Source organism: Heloderma suspectum, chromosome 12 (assembly GCF_057233095.1).
Source record: "Heloderma suspectum isolate Gila_16-S chromosome 12, 16-S_ref, whole genome shotgun sequence".
Lineage (NCBI taxonomy): Eukaryota > Metazoa > Chordata > Lepidosauria > Squamata > Helodermatidae > Heloderma > Heloderma suspectum.
In genome coordinates this window covers 9,199,781-9,227,411 of record NC_139469.1, presented here as the reverse complement: position 1 = coordinate 9,227,411, position 27,631 = coordinate 9,199,781, and the positions used below count along the sequence as shown (strand labels likewise).

At 44.4% G+C, this 27,631-nt stretch overlaps 1 protein-coding gene across 3 annotated transcripts in view; it reads right to left on the bottom strand.

Annotated features, from left to right (window-relative positions):
- SDK1 (sidekick cell adhesion molecule 1) overlaps positions 1-27,631 on the bottom strand; it is an 851,863-nt gene that overhangs the window by 276,442 nt on the left and 547,790 nt on the right. For all 3 annotated transcript variants that reach the window (XM_084818282.1, XM_084818285.1, XM_084818283.1), the window contains exons 9-13: positions 23,850-24,044; positions 17,567-17,683; positions 17,268-17,435; positions 12,542-12,644; positions 10,503-10,679 (exon numbers count right to left, since the gene is read on the bottom strand). In XM_084818282.1, the coding sequence (XP_084674408.1) occupies positions 10,503-10,679; positions 12,542-12,644; positions 17,268-17,435; positions 17,567-17,683; positions 23,850-24,044 (760 nt within the window). The remainder of the gene's footprint in view (positions 1-10,502; positions 10,680-12,541; positions 12,645-17,267; positions 17,436-17,566; positions 17,684-23,849; positions 24,045-27,631) is intronic.

The following is a 27,631-nucleotide window of genomic DNA, read 5'->3' as shown; positions in this document are numbered from 1 at the left end:
TTAGACTTTTTTTCATATTTTTCTGTGATGAAATTTGTGCAAAATTCGGGAAAGTTAGAAAATCAGTCCGCTGATCTATGGAATTCGCCTGACAGAGGAAAAGCCAGTCTGTTGTGGAATCATGAAAATTGGATTCATGAAAATCTGAACACATTTGGTTCCATTGCAGATTTCTCTGACAACCCTAGTTCAAACACGTGATCCTTCTGGGCTGCATTACTTTCAATGGGGGGCAGGTTTGATTCACATCCTGCTACATATTCTGTTCCAGCTAGTCAACTAACCAGGACTGGATAAGAAGTGAGGGAGAGTTGGCCCATTTACCTTAGAAATGGAGAGGGGTCACTTGCCCCCTTGTAAAGTGGATAGGGGTCATCCAATGAAAGTGATTAGTAGGAGATTCAATACAGACAAAAGGTAGTACTTCTTTACACAATGCATATTTAATTTATGGAATTCGCTGCTACAAGATATGGAGATGGCCACCACTTTAGTTGGCTTTAAAGGGGATTAGAGAAATGTATGCAGCAAAGTCTATTAATTATTACTGGTCATGATGATAATGTTTTTATGCTACTTTCAGGTTCAGAGTATGCCAATGAATACTAGTTGTCGCCAGAGAACAACAATGAATCTTTGATAAATGAATTGGCTGACCCAGCAAGGTTCTTTTTAGTGTTCATAAACTGTATCCCACCCTTTTACAAAGTGGAAAAACCTTTCCCAAATACAGCATTGGCTGATTTTTTTTGCAAAATGCAACCCCCCCCTTTCTATTTTGGTCCAGCATGTGTCTAAAATAATCATAAAACTTTTTTAAATCGTAAAAAAGTCTCAGATAGTGAAGGTCTCATCTTACAGCCTATGGGTGTTACCTCCTGGGACTCTGGCAAAGTTTCCATGTCCCTTACTATGCACACAAGAGGGAACTATTTTGCCACAACCACAGTGTTAAATACTCAAAGATGATACATGGTAGACACAAATACCCTAATGTTTAAGAAACAGTTCGTAAATGCCAGAGGGCGGCTGAAAAATTTACTCAGCAAACACCCACGGAATGGCTTACAAAATTAGCTAAAAACAAACTATTTGCTAAGGGAAATAAACCAGACATGTTTTTGGCAAGATTTCTCAGTGAAGTGGGGGGCAGGGGGGGGGAGAGCTCAACAGCAGGTAATTAGAGTGACTGTGACTGAAGAGAGGATTACTAAGAAGGCGAGGGAGATTAAGCAAACCTCCTTGTCAATTTATGTAAAAAAGAAAAGACAATGCTTTCCTTCTTGGACACAAAAGGCTTCCTAAATCAAGTGTGCCATGAAGTTTGACTTGTAGGAAATGGCTCAGCTGTAGGAAGGACTGCAAGGCCTAAACAGCTAATAAACAAACAAATCCTGATGACTAAGGGCTGAATTAGATGTTTGGTGGCAGGTCCAGGTGTGAGAAACCAAGTTGCCCCACAGCTGCAAAGTCAGAAAAGAATATGATTTGCTGTGGAGAAGCAGTTATCTTGGTTGGTGCCAAACTGATGCAAAGCAGCAGAGGGAGGTTCCCATTTACAGCAGAGGGGGATGGGAAAGGAATGCTGAAGTCTTCCCCAGCCTGGCAGTTTTCCTAAACAACTCCTCCCCACAGCCCAAGGGCCTGGATGTAGGTTTGCTGCATCACACGTCACGTGGAAAGCATCAGGTGGGAAGGGTTAAGCTCCCTCCTCTCATATGTCACTTCTCGGCTGTAAATCACGGCCTCCCCTCTGCCACTTTGCAACTGTTTGGTGGCAAAACCCAGCTCACTAGACCTGCACCCGCCACCAAGTTCTAGTTCAGCCCTTAAACTGCAATTCTAAGGGTGCTGATGTAAGAGTCAGTCCCCCTGACCTTGATAGGACTTGTGCCTAGTAAACACAATATTTGGGCTGTACATTGTAAGTGTTCAGGACACTTTAAAAGAGCAAGTAATCCCCTTGTGATATGGATTCTGAAATATTTCTTCTGGAATTTTTCTTTTGTTTAACACAGCTACCCTCCCTTTTTGTGAAATCTAGAACTCAGGTCTCCTTTGTACAGTGCAACACAGGAAGTGGTCTTATACCAAGTTAGGCAATTGCTCCATTTATCTCAGTATTGTCGATACTGACTGGCAGCAGCTCACCAGGATTTCAGGTCTTTCTCTGGCCGACCTGCAGATGCTGCAAACTGAACCTGGGAACTTTGCATGCAAAAGCATATGCTCTACCATTGACCTATGGCCCCTCCATAGTTTTTCACTCTACGTTAACATAGGGATGTCGGAGAATTTCTCCACGAATCTCCGGGAGGCTGAATGCCAACGCATTCGGCCCCCCGAAATTGGTGGGGAAATTCTCTGACACCCCCCCACCTGCCCCCCCGGGATGGGACTTGCCTCGTGCGAATGTCCCTCTCAGTGGCGGTTCCCGGCGGCAGCCAGTCTTCCCACCGGCTGCCGCCGCTGCCATTTCCCAGTAAAGTAAAAAAAAAAAAATGTGATAGGCTACGTCTAGATTTTCAAAGTCAGCCATGATAGGCTACGTAAATCGTTACGTAGCCTATCACGGCTGACTTTGGAAAAAAAAAAAAGCGCGTACGCAAATGGCGGCGCCCATGGGCGCCGTCATTTCCGTACGCGGTTTTTTTTTTCCAAGTCAGCCGTGATAGGCTACGTAATGATTTACGTAGCCTATCACGGCTGACTTTGAAAATCTAGCCGTGATAGGCTACGTAAATCGTTACGTAGCCTATCACGTTTTTTTTTTTTTACCTAACTTTTTTCTTTCGCGGCCGGAGAGGCGAGGCACTCCCCCCCGGCCAGAATTTCGGCAGGGAGGGATGGGGCGCCTCCCCCCCGACCTGAATTTCAGCGGGGAGGGGCGGGGCGCCTCCCCCCCGCCAAGAATTTTGGGGGGAGAACCGGAGTGCCTCCCCCCCCACCGAAAACAGCTGCGGGACCAGGTAAGGGACTTTCGTCCAATACTACATTAACAGCAACAGTCTCTTCGGCGGTACTGGACCTTTCATAATTATACCTTCTTACAGTTTTATATCGGTACAGATTTGAGAGAAATTTGATTCTACTGTAGGGAAGACATTTCCGATTGCACTTACATGATACTAGTTTTGGCTCTGTAGATGACCTAAGGAAATATTTAGGATCTGATCTTTTAAAATATGGGCTCAAAATAAGGATATGTGTTTGATGAGAAGAGCTTTTTCTTTTGTGCTTGTATTTTCCCCACTGCAGGTAAATTTGGATGCAGCAGTAATTTTTCTTTCCTGGATAATAGCCCACCAGAGAGGCTGGAAATTACGAAAAACCTTCTCTATTGTGTGGAAAAGATAATCTGCTTTCTGCCTGACTTCTTCCCGATTGTTCTCACTTAGATGAAGCATGCAAATAAAAAGAGTACAAATGGTAAGAAGCAGTCAATGCAATTTGAGGACTATATGGAGACAGAATCCACAACAAGATGGTTTTTTAACAGGGTGTCATTTGGAGTTTTGTTACAATACATCTGTGACAATCACTATTATTAACTCTCACTTAATAATGAAGAAATTCAAACTGGCTTAGTTCACATTGCTAGCATTATGCTTATACCTAGTCACTTCTTTCTGATGCTCCTATAGTTTGCACATGTTGAATGTTCTGAGGAAACATTCTTAGGGTGAAATCCTATGCATGTTTAGGCAGAAGAAAAGTCCTACAGCTCTGAGCATTCCCCAGCCAGCATAGCTAGCTGGGGAACGCTGTAAGCTATAATCTTTTTTCTGTCTAAGCATGCATAGGATTGTGCCCTTAGGGATGTATGGACATGGAACGGTTCCTGTAATCTGACTTGTTTTCAGTGGTGCAGCTAGGGAAATGTAGCTAGACTTGATGGTTGTATGCAGGTTCCCATTTAGACTAGGGATGGCAGAGAATTCCGCCACGGATCACGGTGAGGCCGAATGCCAGTGCATTCGGCCCCCCAAAATCTGTGGCGGAACGGCCTGCCCCCCCTGCCCCCCCCCAGATCCCCCCCCCGGGACAAGACTTACCTGGGGCGGATATTCCGGGCGGCAGAGGCTTCGGCGGCTGGTCTTCCGACCGGCTGCCGCTGCTGCCATTTGCAGGGTGTTTTTTTTTTCTTACAGAGACATGATAGGCTACGTAAGTTTTTACGTAGCCTAAAATGTCTGGGTAAAAAAAATAATAAAAAAAGGCATACGCAAATGGCGGTGGCTACGGCCGCCGCCATTTGCGTACGCCTTTTCTTTTATCCAGATGTTTTAGGCTACGTAAAAACTTAGGTAGCCTAAAACAACTGGGTAATAAAAAAAAAGGCATATGCAAATGGCGGCGGCTATGCCCGCCGCCATTTGAGTTCCTTAGTTTGGGCCATCTTAGTCTACGTAAATATTTACGTAGACTAAGACGGCCCAAACTAAGGAACGCAAATGGTGGCGGCCATAGCCGCCGCCATTTGCGTATGCGTTTTTTTTGTTTTTTTCCCCCCCAGAGCCCTCCGCGGCCAGAAATCCGGCTGCAGACGGCTCTGCCGGGGCTGGGCCTGGCCGGCTGCTCCGCGGAGCTGCCGCGGAGCACAGCCGGCCACGGAGGATTCCGGGGGGGAGGAACAGAGTGCCTCCCCCCCATCGAGGATTCCGGGAGGAGGGACAGAACATCTCCCCCCCCACCATAAACATAATCTGCGAAAGGTAAGTGACTTTCGTACATCCCTAATTTAGACAGTCATTTTGTATTACTTCAGTTTTGACGCACACGAGTAACATTTCTCTTTTCCTTCCCCTTCTTGTCTACATTCTTAATAGATTAGAGCAAAAACAAAACAAATGAACCCCCCCAAAACTTTTTGTCAACCCTGATTAAATAACAACAACAACACTCTTGAGTATGTGCAGTTTTTTTTATTTTAAACTCACGTAAATCATAGCACCATTTTGACTACAGGAACAAAGTAGAATTTGTTTCTGCCACTACACACATTTACTTGGGAATAAACATTTTGTTGTAGAAAAGGATAATATATTGCCCCAGATTCCTGTGCTGCCCCCAGGCCTGTTTGCTGCTACCCCTCATCACCTGCTGCTCTGAGTTGTCATTTGAGGGCTGGGCTTGGGGCCCTTGACTTTGTCCCAAGGTTCACCATTGTTTGTTTTACTTTTGGGAGGTTAAGGGGAGGGGGGGAAGAAACTATAATAAAAGATGGGGGCTGTGGGAGACAAAGGAAGACCACTAGGGGCTGTGCTAGGAAATGACCTTGAGAGTTGGAGTCATGGCACAGGTGCCATAAGTTAGTAGTGAAACATGTGTTTATATGCAGAAGGTCCCAGATTCTGTTCCTGGCATCTCCAGTTAATATCATCTCAGGTAGCAGGGCTGGAAAAGGCACCTACTAGAGACCCTGTTCAGTGGACCAGAGAGGAAGACTGCAGTCCAGAGGCTAGAGCGCGAGGGCCTGGAGAACCCTCACACTTTTGAAGCTCTGTAAATGGTCTGCACATCAACACACATTGGCTGTTTGGCTTCAGTGACAAGGTTATAAAGTTGCACACAGCTTATTCTCAAGGTCCCCAAAGAGGCATAGGAGACAACAAATTAAGCACAGGAGGCAGCAATCTGTGTGGAATTATCTTCTCGGCCTTGGATTTCAACCAGGAGTATGAATGCACTCCTGGAAGGGAACTGAAGGAGAGAATGTAAAAATGGGTAGTTTTGAAACAGAATTCAATCTAAGCTTGGCACTGAAGAAGTGATGCTGTAATAAAACCAAGATGAATGTTACAAAACCCAAGAAATGAACATGTTATACAGCAGGGTTGAAGAAGCAGCCTCAGGCATCTTCTCAAAGGGAAGATTAAGTGTGACCAGCCAGCAGAAACTGATGCTATTTCAAAAAACATTAGTACACAGGTTTACTGTAAAAGATTATTGCATTAAAATATCACCTTCTCTTGCTGCACAAAACTGCCTGTTCTCTTACATCCCATTTTCATCAGTGCTTAGGGATCAGTTCAGCTAAGTAAAAGTAATCACTGCAGTTGCCTTTTAATTTCACACGTATCATCAGAGCGTTTAATATGGATAACCATAGTCAAACTCAGCTCTTAATGAAGAGGAGGAAAGTTTCACTGCATCAAGGAGTCCTGGGCTTGAACTAGAAAGCTTGTGTTCTCTGCACATAAGACACAACTTAGTTAGCTACCTGTATGTTCACATCTTGGAGATGTAAGGGCCAGAGTGAGCTCAAGCCAGGAAATACGGCAGCAGGGCCTAGACACTTTCCTCTCTGCACTGAGGCAGCTTACAGGGAGAGAAACTGCCCCTCTGACAGTGGCAGGAAGAGAAACAGAGGCCTGTCAGCCCAAGAGGACATCAGTTCAGGTTACCAGGGAAGCTAACAAGAATCCTGCTGGATCTATATAAGATCTCTATTTGGCTTGGCTCTCCAGTCTGGGCAATTCCCCTGTCAGACAGCAGACTGAACAGATTCTTGCCTCAACTCACCCAATCCAGTATTGACTGCCAGCTCATCCTTGTCTCATAGAATCATAGAATCGTAGGGTTGGAAGGGGCCTACAAGGCCATTGTGTATTTTGCCTCTCTGGCCTGTTGTATCTTCATCTGCCTTCCTCAGAAGCCAACCACAAGCCTGTTTGGACTATGGCTCTCGCCTCTGATCCCCCTGGGCCTTGACTTCTTCAGCACAGTAAGTAATGTGTGGAACGCTGGCCCCTGTGAACAGTAGGCAGTAGGGGCCTCTGGACTGGTTAGACCTGAAACAGGTATTAGAAGCCTGGTCTTCTGTCTTTGACTGGTCAGGAGAACAGTATCTTCTGCTTCTGCCTCCTGCTGCCTCCAGGTTCCCTAAACTTCAAGCTTTCTACTCTTCCCATCTCCTTTTGCTTCCTGCTGCTCTATACTCTCTGGGTCGAGATTTGGTTACATCCACCCACAGCCCCATCCTCTGAGCAGTGTTATTTTTCCAGACGTGTGCCTTAACAATGTTATCAAGAGAAGCAGGAGAAAACAGGTGAAGATGAAAATCATCATGATGTCAGGCTTCTGTTTAATGCATGTATTACACTGGAGAAACTTTGCTGCTTTTGCATGTCAAAATCACACATAGCTGTTCTCCACTTCCACTGTTGGAGACAATGGCAACATCACAAATACCCTGACTTTATCTGGTTTACTTTATAGCTGAAAGCAGAATTTGAGGCTTGCCATATGAGTGGATATGGAATTTGGCTAGATCTGGAAGCAGGATCTGCTGGCCAGCATAAAAATCTTTCTACAATTAACATAATTGATCTGAATCAACTGAGAAATCAAGAACTCCCATAGACTGTTTTTAGTGAGCATGCAATCATTAATACAACCATGATTACAAATGCCACCAAGCTGAAATGAAACCTTTTATCTGAAAGGTTCAAACTGTATGGAAAGCAAGAGACTAGTCAATATCCAACCAGAGATCAAGGTTCAGATACTTAGGCTGATTAGGTTGCTTTAAAAATTCATTCCTTGAGAATTCTGCATCAAAATGACCCAGTCTACACCTCCCCAGACCACTTTGTGAATTAGAATTCTGAGTTCTCTGAATGCAGTAACACAGTTGGCAGCGCTTGACACATATAAAAATAAGTCTTTCCCATGCAAATGTAAAAATATGCAGTGTTTCAGTCTTGAAAATACATAAGAAACATTTTTTTTACATGTTGTCATGATTGGGTGCTATTTATTTCTTTTTATGGATGTGTTTTTAATTTATTTATTTTTAGATTATGTTTTAATTAAGTTTTTGTTTTAATCTCTATTCTATTATTGTTAGCTGTTCTTACTGAGTGCCATTTTGGGTGGAAAGTTGGGATATAAATTTAATAAATCAATAAAATATAGAGAAGCAGACAATCAATGTATATGTAACTTGCAATATTCAAACATGAATCACTTATCAAACTATGTATTTTGAGAGAAACATTAAAAAAAAAAGGGTGATTAACATCGGAAAACAATGGGACAGAATCATAGGTAAAGAGATGTAAATATTAACTGGAGCGGCAGGAGCCTACCCTAAAGCATTATTTGTTTGTTTGCTTATTTGATTTGATTTATACCTCACCTTTCCACCAAAAAGAATGGCGCACGAGGTAGCTAACAATAATAAAACCAAGATTAAAATGAAAAATTAGTTAAAACAATCATAAAAACTACATTAAAAACACAATTTTTTTAAAAAAAGGGACCCAACCCAACAGAACCCACTCCAGGAGCAGGCCAGCTTACATGCCAAAGGCCTACTTGAATAAAACATCTTTGCCTGACAGTGGAAGGATAGCAGAGAGGGAGGGAGTTCCAGAGTAGGGATGGATGAAAGTCACTTACCTGGTCCTGCAGCTTGCTTCGTGGTGGGGGGGAGGCGCTCCGTTCCTCCCCGCTGAAATTATGGCCGGGGGGGAGGCACCCCGTCCCTCCAGGCGAAATTCTGCCCGGGAGGGAGGCGCCCCGTCCCTCCGGCCGAAATTCTGGCCGGGGGGGAGGCGCCCCGTCCCTCCGGCCACGAATCCTGCTGGCCGGCCGGGACGCAAATGGCGGCTGCCATAGCCGCCGCCGTTTGCGTCCCTGCAGTCAGCCGTGATAGGCTACGTAAATCCTTACATAGCCTATCACGGCTGACTTTGGGGGGGGGGAAAGCGCGTACGCAAATGGCGGCGCCCATGGGCGCCACCATTTGCGTTCCTTATTTGGGCACGTGTAGTCTACATAAACATTTACGTAGACTACGGCGAAGATAAGGGCAACGCAAATAGCGTTCCCCTTATTTTCGCCGTAGTCTACGTAAATGTTTACATAGACTACACGTGCCCAAATAAGGAATGCAAATGGCGGCGCCCATGGGCGCCGCCATTTGCGTACGCACTCTTCCCCCCCCAAAGTCAGCCATGATAGGCTACGTAAGGATTTACATAGCCTATCACGGTGTTTTTGGAAAATCTAGCCATGATAGGCTACGTAAATCTTTACGTAGCCTATCACGTTTGTTGTTTTGTTTTGTTTTTTACTGGGAAATGGCGGCAGCAGCAGCCGGTCGGAAGACCGGCTGCCACCACCGCTGCCGCCGCCAAACCGCCGCCAAACCGCCACCAGGAGCCGCCAGCGCCAGGGACATTCGCGCAAGGTAAGTCCCATCCCGGGGGGGGGGGGGTGCGGGGGGGCAGACCATTTCTCCACCAATTTCGGGGGGCCGAATGCATTGGCATTCGGCCTCCCGGAGATTCGTGGAGAAATTCTCCAACATCCCTATTCCAGAGCCTGGGAGTTCCAGAGCCTTGGCAGGGAGTTCCAGAGCCTGGGAGCAGCCACAGAGAAGGGCGTCTCTCATGTTCCAACCAAACATGTCTCTGTTGGCAGCAGGAACAAGAGAACGACCCCACGGAGGAACTGAAAACCCAGGCAGGCTTGCATGGGAAAATATATAATGCAGGATGGCTTGATTCATGCGTCTCACTCAAAAAGTGGAGAGGAGGGAGATCACACAAGCTTGGCCACTGCATTTACAGATCAGTATGTGGATCATCCACCTCACACACTGCTTTGTGCGTATGACACAGGGCACACCCCTCCACCGATCAGAGTGCCACCTTGGTAAGCGTCTGATCCATGAAGATGTAGCATGGAAAGCTGTAAAGGTGTGGAACGGAACTGGAGAGGAGAGAAAACATGTCCTTTTGGAAGATGATGATGATGATATGGTAGTAGCTACTAATACCATGCAAACTAGTGTTTGCTGTTAAACTTCATGTTAACCATAAACTATTCTCCTTTGCCCTCTTTGGGCATTATAAAATCTTATCTGTGGAGGGCAGATGGGGATGCCCCCTCCACCTTGACCTCCATGTGCTGACTGGGAAATTCTGAAGTAAAAATATAACCGTATTTTGCTGAATGCAGTTACAGTGCACTTGGGATCAGAAAGCTTGAGAGATCAGGGTACCTGATCCCATGGAGCACTGCAGCCACGTGCACTGTAACCACTACAGACCTTCCCCATCAACACAGGAAGTCAAGGTGGAGGGGGTGGTACCAGAGCATGAGTTCCCATCTGCCCTCCACAGATAGGATTTGAAAACACTTGAAGAGGGCTTAAATATCACTAGAGACAAATATGTTAGAATAAATATGACAGCCAGTGTTCTGAAGTGGTTAGAGTGTTGGACTAGGATGAGGGAGACCCAAGATCAAGTTCCCACTTGGCCAAGTTCTACACCTGCCTCACGGGGTAGCTATGAGGATAAAATGGAGAGGAGGAGGATCACCCCTTGGGCTCCTTGGATGAAAAGGCAGGATAGAAATTAAAATAAATGAATAACTGACTGTGTTTCTTAAAACAACATACAAAAAAGCAAGGTAAAAAAGTGGTGTAAAATAAGAGGAAAATACCAACAATATCACGCAAAGCTGTCTGCCACAGAAGTACTCACATCACTTCCATTCGAGCCACCCTGGAATCGTTTCCTCCAAAGGACGTGACTTCACACGTGTAGTCTCCAATGTCACCGGACCACGTCTGGCTAATGACAAGGGTGCCATCTTTTTCGATGGTGATTCGGGAGCTACTAGATGGATTTATGACAACGTTGTCCTTCTTCCAAACATACCTGATTGTCACAGTATTTCAGAACGTTAAACTCAGCTGTCTATTTCGTTAAAAATGATGAACTATCAAGTGCTGAAATTATATGGTAAAAACAGAGCTAAATAATTATGTCGCACAGTGATGCCCGCTAGCAGTCTTCCCAGGGCTCATTTGGATGCAGTGAATGTCTGACAGGCCTGCAAGACTAATAAAATGTACTATAGTTCAAGATGAAGGGTGCAATCCTACTCCTTAGAAATCAATGGCAAATTTCCCATCGATTTTTTAACAAAGCAGATTTGAAGCCAGGATTGCCAACCTGAGCCAGGCCATGTTTTGCTTGCTTGCTTGCTTTTGAGTCCCAGAAAAACAAAGGGACAAGGACAGAAGGGTATGTTACCTGTGTTTTGTTGTTGTTGATGTTGTTGTTGTTGTACAACACCTATACAGGGTACCAGGCTGGGGAAAGCTTTGTTAGATGAATAGACACTTCTTGTGCTCAGCTGCACACAATGTTTCTGAACTGTCCAGATACTTCTGGGCATCACCCCAGGCCCACCAAGTCCTGGACCCACTCTGGCATCTGTTTCCAGAACTTGCCAGATATCAGAACTGTTTTTATTTCAAGAGTTGACAAGCCTATTTTCAATCCAAGTTTTTATTTCATTTTTTTATTATGTGTTTTATCACAGACAGTAAAAAAATAGCTTTTTATAGAATGCAAACACACATAACACACATTCCCTCTACATCCCTCCAATGTCATGATAAAAGGCACTTCCTGTCTCCTGCATATGTACTCCACTACCCCTTATCTCTGCAAATATTGGCCCCAATCCAGTGATAGTTGTATTATAGATGTCATTTCAAGACTCAGGGGAAAGATGTACAACAAAGGGCAATGAACTGCTCTCAGATATATTTGAGTTAAGTTTCAAGGAAAAAGCAGTGCATTTGAAGAATTTTTGCTGTGCTTATGGAATATATCCTGGTCCAAATTACACAGCTGTTGCAAGGATTACTAAGGTAATGTATGTGAAAATCTTCAAACACTTGAAATACACTATATAAATGCTAATTATACTTATTAAATATTACCAATTTTTAATTCATGATCCATTCCATATTTTTCCCAACAGTGATTTCAGTGTTATGATTTACAGAACTATTTTATACCATCTATAGTGGGACTCATATTCATAATCCTACTGGCATTTACAAGAAAAAAAGCTTCTGAGATACTGTCCTTCTCTTTATACAAGTCTAGACTCCTTTCTTTTTTCTTTTACACAAATTTATTGTTTAACATTTTCTAAAGAGAACTGTGGCATCCTTTCCCCCTTTTTCATCTGTGTTACTTTTCATTTATGTACATGTTCATCCTGTCAAAGAAATAGAGAGGGAATTCCTCTAATTCCTGGTTGTAGATTATAACAGTTTAAAGATATATTGTACTTTCCATTCTGAAGGGCTAAATTTGGTATTTTAATATTTTTTCAGGAGCAGAAGTGACACTTTCAGGAATTTTCAAGACCCTCTCTGTAAGCACTCCTACAATCCCCTTAAATTGCTTTGGGTTTTATTCTCATTAAGTATCAGCTTTTGACAAGTCAGTTTTATTGATATTGTATTAACCTTGACAGTAAATCATGGGAAGTTGTATTGAAGTCATGAAGTGGAACGTAGCTCATTGTAAATAATATATAAGGTTGAAGTGGAAAAATAAAAAGGACTTGACATGATTAATAGTGCAACCTTAGGACACTGTCACTGGGAATACCAGTGCAAAACCTGGCACCCAGAAAGAGCTCACCTAACTCAGTGCTGATGGTTTGTGAAATTAAGTTCAAATACACTGCACAAACAACTGCGGACACTGCTAACCTGATTGAAATTCTTGGGTCATGAGCAGCTTCACACTGCAGCATCGCTGTCGTTCCCTTAATAACAGTGCTGTCCTCAGGAGGGCGGGCGATGAAAGTGCGATCTGAAAAGAACACGACCCGCAGTTCAGCTGAAATTGCCAACTTCCATCTTGACTTGGGTGCTTGCCCTCAGAAAGCAATGAGACAGGTTATTTGTAATTTCTCTTCCCCCATCCCCCACATCCAGTAAACATGTGGAAGTGCAAAGTTCTCTATGGTCAGTGTGTACTGGGAAAACATCATGCAGAATCACACCCTCTCCCCATATTTAATTTCCCATGGGATTTCAAATGCAGGGGCACAACAATATTAGGAAAGCCAATCCAGAGCAAATTTTGCTGCTGAGGGTTTCTAATATATTAGAGCCTCTGGCTACCTCTTAGCTGTGATTATGGAGACAGCCACCCCCCACCCCCTCACTTTCATGGACTGAATCTCCCCCTCTCACCTTAGGTGCAGTTTAGGGAAATGGTGACAGTGGCCTTAATCACAGTTGTTGTTAACCTGGGTTCCCTGTAACCAGGATCTGAAACAGCAGTTTAAACAGAATTTCAGATCCTGGGTTAATGAGAACCCTGCTTAGTAGTAACCAGTTACATTTAATGTTAATTCAGATATTTCACTTAATTAAGGTGGGCGGGGGCAATTGAGTTCAGAAAAATGAGAGGGTGGATGGAGAGAGCAGACTTTCCCAAGACTGGTTCTTGATTTCTAAACCAATGGTTAGGAAGGAGCCAATGTATGTCTACACAGACCCTCAATCCATGTGTTTGATTTTAAAAAGGAAATGTCCCAGAAAATTACTATCTTTTTAGTGTTACAGCAGTATTGCAGAGTTTCTCCTTGAGAACATAGCATTTGTTACTCAAAAATGTTTGTAGAACTGAATATCCATTGCCATGAATCTGCACAGTGCCCATAAACCAGCTGGTACTTCCCTGGCTTTCTTCACACGGAGCTTTTATCCTGCGATTGAGATTGCTCCTTCAGGGAAGTTTGTGGGTTCTTTACATGATGCCGTGATCATTCAAGGTGTCTCCTACACTAAATGCCCTTTCTTCCATTGTTAAGTACTAGGGATGTCGGAGAATTTCTCCACGAATCTCCAGGAGGCCGAATGCCAATGCATTCGGCCCCCCGAAATTGGGGGAGAAACGGTCCGCCCCCCGCCCCCCCCCGGGATGAGACTTACCTTTGGTGAATGTCCCTGGCGGCGGTGGCTCCCGGCGGCGGTTCGGTGGCGACAGTGGCTGGTCTTCCGACCGTCTGTCGCCACCGCCATTTCCAAGTAAAAAACAAACAAACAAACAAACGTGATAGGCTACGTAAAGATTTACGTAGCCTATCACGGCTAGATTTTCAAAAAACACCGTGATAGGCTACGTAAATCTTTACTGACTTTGGAAAAAAAAAAAAGCGCATATGCAAATGGCGGTGCCCATGGGCGCCGCCATTTGCGTTCCTTATTTGGGCACGTGTAGTCTACGTAGACATTTACGTAGACTATGGCGAAAATAAGGGCAACGCAAATAGCGTTGCCCTTATTTTTGCCATAGTCTATGTAAATGTCTACGTAGACTACACGCGCCCAAATAAGGAACGCAAATGGCGACGCCCATGGGCACCGCCATTTGCGTACACGCTTTCCCCCCAAAGTCAGCCGTGATAGGCTACGTAAACATTTATGTAGCCTATCACGGCTGACTGCAGGGACGCAAACGGCGGTGGCTACGGCCGCCGCCATTTGCGTCCCGGCTGGCCAGGAGGATTCGCGGCTGGAGGGACGGGGCGCCTCCCCCCCCCAGCTAGATTTTCGGCCGGAGGAACGGGCGCCTCCCCCCCGGCCAGAATTTCGGCGGGGAGGGATGGGACACCTCCCCCCCGCCCAGAATTTCGGCGGGAGGGACGAAGCACCTCCCCCCCACCGCGAAGCAAGCTGCGGGACCAGGTAAGGGGCTTTCATCCATCCCTAAAGAACACACATAATGAGCTATCAAATCACCCCGTTGGGTTCTGCTTCAGTTTCCTCCATGAAAAGAGGAAAAGCAGCAAGAAGGGGAGCGAGATCAATGAAAGATAATGGAAGACTCAGATACGGGGAGAAGTAGGGGGAAGGGGGTGGGGGGAAAGGAAGCACATGAAAAAGGGAGTCATTGTGATCCTGCATTTAAAATGGAAGCAGAAAGCCCCATTTTAAATGCAGGATTTTAGGCTGGTGTAGAGATGCTCCCTGTGTCTTCAGAACTGATCAAAGTCTTTTGCCAGCTCTTCGCATGATCATTGGCATTTCGCTGGAATGACTAGTTATTGTCAATGTACTTAGTGCTTGGAACATCAAAAGTGACACGTTCCTTATCTCATGCCCCAGAGGCCCTTTTGCCATTACAACCCTCTCCCCACCCCCCAAAAGGGGTTTTTACTTTTCATTGCTTTTCTCACTTTTGAGATGTGGAACTATAGCTGAGCTGCAAGTTGATCAGCTTCCTGGACTAACGCTATCAAATCTCATCAGCAGCCCAGGTGGCAACAGCACCTTCTGAGGCTGAAAGAGCACTGATGATGGTGTTCTAAGTTAGTAAGGAGATGAAGGAGCATTTGATTGGCCAGTCATTTCAGAAGCAGGGATAAAAGCCTGTTATAGAGCAATCCTAGGGTCTCTAGGCAGAGTCTGGGGGGCCACAGGATACTTCAGATTCCTGGATCTGAGGTTGGAGGCAGTGCTCTGACCTCGGACCCAGGAGTCGGAGCTCCTTGTCCCTCCCCCTTGCAGACAGCATGGACAGAACCATGCCTGCTGCCTCTCCGAGGTTGCAAAGACAACCTTGGAGAGGAAGGAAAGGGGGTGTTCCAGTGGCCTGGAGGGGACTGGGACTGGGGAAGCAGGGATACAAGCTGTCCCCAGCCTTCCTCAGCTTCCTTCCCATCCAGCTAAAATGCAGAGCAGAGGGAGTGCAGAGATGCAGATCGCTTCCACTGCTCCTCCCGCTCTGCACTGAATGGCTGTGAGCCTCTGGGTTCAGAGGCTGATGGGCATCTGGATAGGATTGCACCCTTAGTTTCTTAAAATGTTGTAGTCTTTCATGGGGGGGCGCTTTGGTGTTTTGCTACTGCAGTAGTGCTGCTTCTTCCACACTGCTTGGCAAGGAGCAGTTTGACACCACAAGGTATTGGGGCCCTGCTGTTCAAGTCCAAAAATTATACCTCACATAGCTCCCTGGACCCCAGCTTTTGACTGGAGGCCATATAGGCATAACTTGTTACATTGGTAACCAGGATTCCAATGTTTGCTTCACATATGCAATTTCCATAAGGGCAAAATATGATCGTAAAAGTACTTAGAAACAGGAACAGCTGGACAACACCAATAACACCTGCATGCGCAGCTGGCTGCAGCCTGCATGAGGGTGACAGGAAGGATCAAATACAGTTGCCCAGAGGATATGAACTATTTCATAATATGCCATGTACCTAGGAGGTGATGTTTACCCAAATGTTATTAAAGCCCCAAGAATATGCCTACAAAATGGAAGTCACTGCAGCAAGTAGTGAAGACACAAAAGATCTCTAGAATGCCTGCACATAAAAGGAATGGCTGCAGAGCAGCACATCAGCTGAGTCCAGGTCCAGGAGGAAGGTAAGTAAAAAATGGGACCACCATCCTATTTCTCAGAAGCAGTAAGAAGTCATAAAGACTGAAGAGATTTCTATGCAAGGAAGAAGAGTCAAGTGCTAAGTGTGAACATCAGACACTATTAAGCACCATGTCTGAGAGTAATGAAGATTTCTGCTCTGCCCTTCAGGTTATATAACAGAGTCATTCCCATTGCTGTGCATAAAGTGTGTGATGAAATTAAATCAAATTTTGAAGATTCAGTAGGACATTAAAATGAACTGGCAAGCTGTGTATGTGTACATTTTATATATAAAAACCTATTCAGAAGAGAACTTCCAATGGAGATTACCAGCCTCTCTTACACCCACACTCCACCCAAATACCCCTAGATAACAAGCAGTCAACAACTTGATCCATGTACCATGTACCAGCTGCATATCATTAGACTGAACATCCACATAGCAGCCAGGTCTTGTGATGCATGAATCACTGAAAAAAATCTGCAGGTATCTCTAGGAATGTACATCGGGGAGGCCTTGGTGTAACTTATCATGCATCTTGGAATGCAGAGATGTCAAATGCGCTGCCAGGGAAAATCAGTTTGCAGGCTATACTTTGTGTTCAGGGACAAAATAAAATATACAACATTTTAAAACTCAGATTGTTACAGTCAACATAGATATTAAAAAGAATTCTGATGTTAATCCCTTTGTCTTCAACATGTGGCTGGAATGACAAAAATTGGTTTGAATGTCTCTTTAAAAAGGGCAGAAAGCTGAAATTAGTGGGATCAATGCATTTAGGAGAAAGATTCAATAAATGGATTCAGATTTGAACTCCCAAGAACAACCTGCCTGATCACATATGTCAAAAGAAACACAATGTTGCCCCCCCCCCCCATTTTAGGTCTCTTCAAATCAACTGTAAAAACCACACAGATCATTCTTCTTTAATTATTCAGCACCCGCTACCCCCAGTGATATGGAAATGTTGTAATTGGTTTCCTGAGGGCACAATGAGAGCTGATTAGGCCCTGATTAATATTAAAGTTTAAAACAAACACAGTCCTTACTCCACACGGTGAGAGCAGCAGAAGCATTTAGAATTCCTTCAGAGTTGACTGCCCAGCAGGTATAGTTGCCAGCATCTTGAAGGAAGGTAGGTGTTATCTGCAGCCCTCCAGACTCAAGGAGAAGGAACCTGGGGATCTGAACGGAGCCACTGGCCAAAATCTGGTTCCCTGAAACATAGCAGGTATGAATAGCTTCAATTCTCTGATTTGCGGTGCATGAAGAAGCTAATGCTGTGCTAATTCCTCCAGGCGAACAGCAGTGATTAGAGTGATTTCCCAACAGAATAATAAGGTTTTACCCCTTTTCCACGCAATGGCAGGTTTTGGTGCTCCGGAAACATCGCATCTTAAAACCGCCGTCATCCCTTCAGTAACTGTGGTATCTGCTGGTGGCTGGGAAAAAGTGGGTGCAATATCTGGAATTGAAAACAGGTTTATTATTTTTTTATAATGGTCAATGGATCAGCTCTTTGAAAGATCACTAAAGTTGTTGTGGAATTTTGCACCTATTTTTATCATACCAATAACGGACAAGGACATGACAATAACAGTAGGAAAACCTTTCAGGAGAGGCAGTAACCTTTCGTTATTCATCTCCCAGGAATTCTCCAGATTATTCAGATTATTGGCTAAAGGAAAAATAAAACCCTACCAGCACCTGCACAAGTACAAACAGGAGGATTTTGAAGTAGAGCAAACAGGTTTAAAAAGAGGGTTTGGAGGAAAGTAGATGAATTGAAATAAACAGAACTATTTGCTTTCATCCTGATGACATACTTCTTTAAGATGAAAAGCCACATTAATTTGCAAAGCTAAATGTCAGCCAAAAGAAGTTTCCATTTGATTCTCATCCGAGGTACTTCTGTGCTCTCACCTACCCGTACTTCCTTGCTATTACATCTTATCGTGCCACATTCTTTCGGCCTCCAGCGCAAAGATCAATCAGGCCCAGCCTTATTATCTCAAGCCCAGAAAAGATATCAGACATTATAAGAGCACCATATGTTTTCAGAGGTAAGCCTAGCAAAGATCTAACAACACAGCTCAGTGCCAACCACTGGGGATGTTGTAGCCAGGCATCCATCCGTCATGCCTCAGTCCAACTCCAGCTGAAAAGCCCTCTCTCTCCAGAGAGCCATTGTTGAAGTTGAGGTTACCCAAGGAAGCACAAGCAGGCATTCAACCATCAGGCCTGTGACTGAATACACACTTAACATGCAGAAGGGAATCATTATTTATTTATTTATTATTAAATTTATTAATCGCCCATCTGGCTGGTCACCCAGCCACTCTGGGCGATGTACAACATACCATAAAACAATTTAAAACAATAAAATTCTACCATAATTTTTTTTTTAAATACCCTAACCCACCCCAAATGCCTGCCTGAACAACCACGTTTTTAATGCACGACGGAAGCTCATTAAAGAGGGGGCATGACGGAGTTGATAAAGCGCTGTCCAGCTGACACCTGAGCCTCCATGGACAGCTGGGAGTCCAAAATGACCCCCAGGCTGCGGACCTGGTCTTTCAAGGGTAGCCGTACCCCATTCAACACCAGGTCAACATCCCCCAGCCTCCTCTTGTCTCCCACCAAAAGTACCTCGGTCTTGTTAGGGTTCAGCTTCAGCTTATTCCTCCCCATCCAGCCACTCACCGTCTCCAGACATTTGGACAGGGATTCTACGGCCAACCTTGGTGAAGATTTGAATGAGAGGTAGAGCTGCGTGTCATCCGCATATTGATGACACTGCACCCCAGACCTCCTGATGATAGCCCCCAGCGGCTTCACATATATGTTAAATAGCATCAGGGAGAGGATGGAACCCTGTGGCACCCCACAAGTAAGTGGCCACGGGTCTGAAACCTCCTCTCCCAGAGCTATCCTCTGGTACCTGCCGGAGAGGAAGGACTGGAACCACCGCAATACAGTGTCTCCAATGTCCAACCCCTCCAGGCGGTCCAGGAGGATACCGTGGTCAACGGTATCAAAAGCCGCTGAGAGGTCGAGGAGAACAAGGAAGGAGCATTCACCCCTATCCAGAGCCCTCCTCATATCATCCACCAAGGCGACCAAGGCCGTTTCTGTCCCATGCCCAGGCCTGAAGCCCGATTGAAATGGGTCTAGATAATCAGTTTCTTCCAAGTGTGCCTTCAACTGCACCGCCACCACCCGCTCAATCACCTTGCCCAAAAATGGCAGATTTGAGACTGGGCGAAAGTTGTTCAGAACTTGAGGATCCAAGGAGGGCTTCTTTAAGAGTGGTCTTATCACTGCCTCCTTGAGGGCTGATGGCATCACTCCCTCCTCAAGGGAGGCGTTCACCACCGCCTTGATCCCCTCACCCAGTCTCTCTCTGCAGCTCATAATGAGCCAAGATGGGCAGGATCAAGTAAGCAGGTGGTCGGCCTTACAGATGAAAGCACCTTGTCCACTTCATCAGGAGGAAGAGGCCTTAGAATGCTCCAGTGGTTCTGGAGCCACAGGACCGACCAGGCTCCGGACCACTTGGAACAGCCTCCTGGGACAGCACTCTGCAGACGTGATGGAGGCAGCATAATATTCCTTTTTTGCTGCCTTCACCGCCACGTGATAGGCTGAAGATACAGCTCTAGCCCGTGTCTGATCGTCTTTGGAGCGAGACTTCCGCCACCGGCGCTCTAGCCGTCTCACCTCCTGTTTCAGAGCTCGTAACCGCAGATTGAACCATGGTGCAGTCCGAGCCCTGTTCAGGGGGAGAGGGCGTTTCGGAGCCACCCGATCTAATGCCCCAGTGATTGCGGCATTCCAGCCACCCACCAGGGTCTCGACTGAGTGGCCGTTGGCATGCCCCAGAGAATCCCCAAGCGCGTTCAGGAATCCATTTGGATCCATAAGATGCCTGGGGTGGACATTATTCTAGAAGGTGCCTGTCCTGGTCTGGGTGTGGGACTGATGCCCCTTTCCTAATTTCTGAGCTACCATCAATATATTCTATAGTGGGGTGGGGCAACCTGTTTTGCCCCCAAGGGCCATGTGCGATGATGGGTGGTGGGTTGGAGGCTGCACTCACATATATGCAAGTTCTCACACACTGTCTTTCCCCAGCCTCCCCTCTCAAACACACAGTTTTATGTACCTGCCCAGACCCTATGATCATCTTCAGGGATCCTTCTCTGGGAACCCCTCCCAAAGGAAGTGAGGCAGGTGGCTACCAGGAAGAGGGCCTTTTCTGCTGTGGAATGAGCTCCGTAGAGAGGTTTGCCTGGCATGTACATTATACTCTTTTAGGGGCCAGGTAAAGACCTTTTTATTTTCCCAGCATTTTAGCAGAATAGTCTTTTAACTTTGCTGTTTTAAATCTGTTAATGTATTTTAAATCTCTGCATTGCTGCTAGGTTTTATTCTGGTTGTACTTTTTTATACTGTAGTTTTAAGCTTTTATATTTTATACTGTTTTTATTCTGTAGTTTGTGGTTTTAATTTTTGTGAACTGCCCAGAGAGCTTCAGCTGTTGGGCAATACATAAATGTAATCAATCAATCAGTCAATATGCATCAATACTCACACCACCACCACCACCACCACTACCGTGCAAGGATGAGGAGGTTTAATCCTCCTCTCATTGTGTCCTGAGATCACTTTGCGCCTCCCCGCTATGCTAATCAGCTGGAAGAGGTGGTGGTGGTGTTGCAATTTAAATGCGGGAAACTCCAAGCGAGGATGATTCTTCCCATATGCCATCTTCCCCAAGTTGCTGTTGAGTGGGCTGCTGGGAGCATGATTGGCCTGGGGAAGACAGTGTGCTGAGATAACGTCCTCATTCATCACCTTCCCAGCAAAACTGCATCAGCTGTGATGGTGCAGCGGGAAAAACTCAGTGGTGGGGGCAACATCAGCAGGTTGGACACCTGAAGAGGACAGCACAGGCAGCTTCTCGGGGGCGCATGTAGGCCTGCAGGCCACAGGTTGCTCATATGCACTCTAGGGTGTGAGGATGCTTTGACTTAACATCAGCTAGAAAAGCTTGGCTTCCACAACAATTCTATTTCATAGAAACAAACGAACACACACTGTTTGGACTGCATACAGAAGTGATGAGTGTGGAATTGTTCATTTGTAAGACAAAAGAAAATAAGAAGGTATGCACTTGATTGGAAATTGTTTTTTTATTGTTGTTTTATTGGGAGCAGGTTATATATGGGAATGAATGAATAAAAATAAATTCTATCTGGCATCATTTCAGGATTACAGTGCTGACATATGTTCTTCTAACTCCATTTATGAAAGGTTGCGATTCTCAGCATCCTCAAGGGCAGCACAATTTTAGCAACACTACCTAACATGGCAAGACGATAAAATCATACCATGACAAGCAAAGGGTCGCGCACACACATCCTTTGAGATACAGCTAGCATTCTCAACATACAATCTTTTAATCACCTTATTCAGAACAATATTGTGTAAGCAGGAAATTAAGCACAATTTAAGATTTTTGTTGTTGTCTCCGTAGAAAAGGCTTCTTTAAATCGATCTGCCTAGCAGAGGGGATTGATTCAGTTTAGAGACTAACTGTAGAGCTAACATGCTTACGTGCATTATTATTTAATATTAACCAAGTTATTCTCTGAGAGAAATGTAGTATTTACATTTTTTTGAAAAAAATAATTAAGCTATTCAATTTTGTTTTAATCTTTTTAAAAAAGAAATCACTCATTTGAAAACTAGTAAACTCATATCCGCATTAATGGGTCTCCTAAAAGAGAAAACTTTATCATGGTAAAACTCTGTGGGTTCTTCATGCTTGAGGAAGTCAATCAATACACACAACACCCAATTTCCTACTGGGAATTGCTGGTGTCCTTACTTTTTCCAACCATGGTCTCTCAGGGTATGTATATAAACATGTTTAACTGTCATAACTTCTTCCCATGAAACCCTAAGAAATGTAGCCCTGTGAGGAGGCTGGAGATCTTTAAGAGAGAACTCACCCTGAAAGCTTTCCTTACTTGCTTGAAGGAAGCCTTAACCATTAAACAAGTTGTTGTTGTTGTTATTATTATTATTATTATTGTGATTGTAACAAAACAAATCGTGAAGAGAAAGAAAGGAAAGAAAACAAGAAACAAGAAATTACGTGCACTGGAATCAGTGTTCCATTAAATACAATATTCTTTAAAACAACCCCAAGAGCTTATGTGTCAGCTTCAAGAAAAACAGACCAAATATCCATATATCTATCCACTTGTGAGTGGTGCCTATGTACCACACATTGAAATGTTGATAGTGTTGTTAGGTCCTCAATAGGGATGTACGAAAGTCACTTACCTTTTCGAAGGGTGACATTCGCGGTGGGGGGGAGGCACTCCGTCCCTTCCCCCCAAATTCTGGCCGGGGGGGGAGGCGCTCCGTTCCTCCCCCCCAGAATCCTGGCCAACTGGCTCCGCTCCACAGGGATTCTGTGGAGCCGCTGGCTGGCTAGCAGGGACGCAAATGGCGGTGGCTGTAGCCGCCGCCGTTTGCATCCCTGCAGTCAGCCGTGATAGGCTACGTAAATGTTTACGTAGCCTATCACGCCTGATTTAAAAGAAAAAAAAATGCGCATACGCAAATGGCGGCACCCATGGGCGTCGCCATTTGCGTTCCTTCTTTTGGCACGTCTTAGTCTACGTAAACATTTACGTAGACTAAGACAGCGAAAATAAGGGGAATGCAAATAGCGTAGCATCTACGCTATTTGCGTTCCCCTTATTTTCGCCGTCTTACTCTACGTAAATGTTTACGTAGACTAAGACGTGCCTAAATAAGGAATGCAAATGGCGGCGCCCATGGGCGCCGCCATTTGTGTATGTGCATTTTTTTTTTAAAATCAGCCGTGATAGGCTATGTAAACATTTACGTAGCCTATCACGGTGTTTTTTAAAAATCTAGCCGTGATAGGCTACGTAAATCTTTACGTAGCCTATCACGTTTTGTTGTTGTTGTTGTTGTTTTTACTGGAAATGGTGGCGGTGGCAGCCGGTCAGAAGACCGGCCGCCACTGCCACCGCCGCCGAACCACAACCCCGGAGCCACCGCCGGAGCCACCGCCACCGCCAGGAAGATCCGCCCAAGGTAAGTCGCGTCCCGGGGGGGGGGGCAGACCGTTCCGCCACCGATTTCAGGGGGCTGAATGCGCTGGCATTCGGCCTCCCCGAGATCCGTGGCGGAATTCTCTGACATCCCTAGTCCTCAATCCATTGCATTATAGGAGGTGAACATTTGTCCTTCCAGTGTTGTAAGATCAGTCTTTTAGCTGTCAAAAGGGCTTGGAAAATCCATTTGCGCTGGCCTTCTGTTAACTTCCAAGAAACTGGTAAATAGTTTAGGAGGACATGTACACCATTAAACAAGTTTGTGCATATGCTGTATGAAAGTGCCTCAGAACATTCCCACCCAATCACTCAATCCCAAACCCTTCCTGTGAAGACATTAGTGTGCGGCTAGACATTTTTTCTACTTAATACCTCTGGGCAATCATAGTGAAATGGGTAGACTGTATCACAGAACCCTTCCCCCATCTCCCCTGCCCTCTCACAGGCTATGTGAAGGTCCAGACTTACTGGTAACATCCAGGAAGGTATGGCTCTGCATCTCCCCAGCTTCATTCTTTGCAAAACACTGAAAGATGCCAGAATCATCTGGCTGCAGTCCCTGAATCTGAAGACTCCCATTGAGCAGAACTTTGTAACGAGGATTCAGCAATTTGTGGATAGGGACAGCATCTTTATACCATACCAGAGTGGGAAATGGGACACCTGCACAAAATAGCAAGAGAGAGAAGTCTTAATGTATGCGTATGCACAACACATAGCTTTATGCTAATCTCCCATTGCCCATTGGAGGGGTTTTACATAAATACAGTGTTTAGTAAATAACTGCTATAAAGCATATATTATGTTGTCAAAGAAAAAAAAAACTTATGTAGGAAACCCACAAAGATTTATACAGGGTGCTGTCCTATCTTTTAATTTATTTGCCATAATCAAACTGGAAAATTTGGAAAAGCCTCAGATTAAACAGTTCACTTGGGGAATTTGGTTAATCATGTCAACTGAGTCTTTGCAAGGCCAAAGGACATGGCAGTGAATATATGTAAGAAGGCAATCCTTTACACCCTTACTTGAACATATCTCCCACTGAACCTGATGAGACTTATTTCTGAGAAAAAGGGGTGGACTGTATTGGGAGTATTCGAAGAACTTTACATCTCAACAATTTGCATGTTGAGGCAGATGGGAAACTGAAACAGAGAGATAGTGCCTAAAATCTCTATGTGAGCAACAGTGAAATACTTAGATGATTTGGGAAGGGAACACACACAACCACCTGATCACCATTCCCATGGAGTTACAGTTGTGAGGCAAATCCTGGTAAGCAAAGTCACATTGATTGCAAGGCAGGAAAATTCTCTGTCATCCTATTGGCTAAGAGTGATATGTGATCGCCAAATAATGAAGGACAAAGCAAGGTTAGAAGGATACAAGGCAAGCCTTTGTGTTCAGTCAAGTAGCCTAATCTGCATATTCCAAAGCTAGATAAAGTAAACCTAATTACTTTAATAGAGGAACGGACTGGCTTCTAATTGATCAAATAATTGGACAACAAATGTAGACCATGTAAGAATTTCGCTGCAACTGGCAACTCATCCACAGGTACTTTGATGTTAACGCTGAGTTCACCTACCAAGTATGGCTTCCCAGTTCAACTTAGTCAAAGAAACAGATTCATGTTCACCTGCCTTTGTGTGCAGGGAGTGGCTCTTTCTATTGCTATGAGGATTCTGACCTCCACATTCAAAATCTGAACTGATACTGATCTCTGGATCAGGGAGAACATCTTTTCTGATCACCTAGAATTCAAAATATTTCCAGCGGCAAGCCTTCACATCCTATGAAGAGTAAAGATCACTGTACTGTGTTTGCCTAGTAAGCCAATATAGACACAACCTATCATATTATACCAATCTAAAAAATTCAGCATAAAATGAACAACTCAAAAAAGAAAATGTAACATATATAAAAATCTGTAATATTCTGATTTCAGTTTTCTCATCTTTCTGTGGAGAATAAAAGACACATTATTCCCCTCAAGGACATCACAACAAAACAGGGTTGTTGTTGTTTTTAAAAAGTAAAGGGTAATATTTGAGTAGTCATGAAATTATATTTCTGTACAAGGATATAATCAGTTCCTGAAATCGCATTTGAAGCTTCTATCTTGCTTGAATAATAAAGATATTTATTACTGAAGAGAACCATCTTTTGTGCACAATGTGTGCTGTTTGACACAAAATAGATGCAGTGTACCACTGTGAAATAAACACTATTTAAATTTCATACTAAAGGCCCATCAATAGAATTTGTGTACAGTCTGATCGTCAGAATTCTCACCACAAATGTTATTCATCTCATGAAATCCCCCTGGGCAAATGCAAATTACCACTGAGTAATGAGGAAACAGATGATGCAAAAATGGGACAGTCCTCTAGACAGAGAAAGTCGGATATGGTTTGAAACTTAAATAACAGCATTCCATTTATATCTGATAGGAAACAACAGAGCAAAATCTGGCATTTGGCATATTCCCAAATCCCCTCTGACCATTTAAGAATGTTAACAAAAAATTTAATCAGATTATCAATAAGAGCCATCTTTCCAACTGTAACTGAACCAGCAAAACTTACTTTAAATTTAAAGTAAATTTAAAGTCTCTTTAAATTTTCCTACATTTCAGCCTGCCTAAATGAATGCATTTGCAAAGTGGCCCCATGAATCCTGACAGGAATATCAAAATGTTCACTGATGCTTTAATCATCTTCCTGAAAAAAGCCATGGATCAACTGTCAAATGCTTGTGTGAGGCAAAGCCCTTCTGTACTAAACTGAGCATAACAGTCAGTGGAATACACCTCTACCAGTGTTTTCCCTCTGATATCTCAAGAGGCTGTAAAAGATTCCAATGATTCCGCTGGGTAAGTCACATAATCAGAAATAGAGTGAAGATGCTTTTCAAAGATCTTTTAGAAAGACATTGGGGAAGAAGACTATTAGTCAGGCCAGGTGTGCAACAGATGAGTGTCTGAAATGATGAGTGATACTTGAGAGCACTGTAGAACCTCACAAATGGACCCACTAGAGGCAGCTGTTGCAGTCAAGTGCACAGGGAGTTCAGATTTTTGAAATAACTTGGATGACTTCTCCCTCCCCCCTCATCATGACTCAGAATTTATTCTTTAAGTACCCATTCTATGTGTGTGTGTGTGTGTGTGTGTGTGTGTGTGTCCCTTTTATCATGGCTAACCAAGATAGAAAAAATATATATAACTGATCTTTTTTTTTTTTTACAGAGAAAAGGCAAACAATAAAACTTTTGAAAAAGTCCATCTTAAGTCATGTGCTTTCACATGTGTTATTAGGGCTGCAAAGTTTAGCAGATTAATTGGTTAGATTAAAAATGTTTTGATCAATTTAAAATGTTGCCCCCAATTAATCAGTCAGCAGGTTTGATTTGGTTTTATAACAAAAGTGTAATAGTTGTTAATACATGTATTTATACATATTGACTATGGTGAGCATCTTAAAAGAGGCATTCCCTCAATGCAAGAGACAAGGGGGAATACCTCTCTTAAGATGATGTCTGCTGTGAAACATGTTTGTTTGTTTGTTTGTTTATTAAATTTATTGATCGCCCATCTGGCTGGTCATCCAGCCACTCTGGGAGATGTACAACAAAACAGTTAAAACAATAAAATTCTACATTAAAAACATCATAAAAAATACACTAACCCACCCCAATGCCTGCCTGAACAACCTTGCTTTTAATGCGCGGCGGAAGCTCATTAAAGAGGGGGCATGGCGGAGTTCCTTAGGGAGGGAGTTCCACAGAGTGGGGGCCACCACAGAGAAGGCCCTCTCCCTCATCCTCACCAGCCTAGCTGTCCTGGCTGATGGGACAGAGAGAAGGCCATCTGAGGCTGATCTTGTTAAGCGGCCTGTCTGGTGTTGCTGGAGGCGGTCCTTAAAATAGGCTGGGCCGGAACCATATAGGGTTTTAAAGGTCAAAACCAACACCTTGAATTTGACCCAGAAAACAACTGGTAACCAGTGCAACTCCTTCAGCACTGGAGTGATGTGATCTCGCCGGCGGCTGCCTGTAATCAGGTGAGCCACCGCGTTCTGTACCAGCTGCAGCTTCCGAACTGTCTTCAAGGGCACCCCACATAGTGCGCATTACAGTAGTATAAATGAGAGGAGACCAGGGCATGTACTACCGATGGGAGCAGATGGTCGGGAAGGAAGGGGCTGAATAACCTGTCAGCTGAATAACCTATTTAGTACTGAACA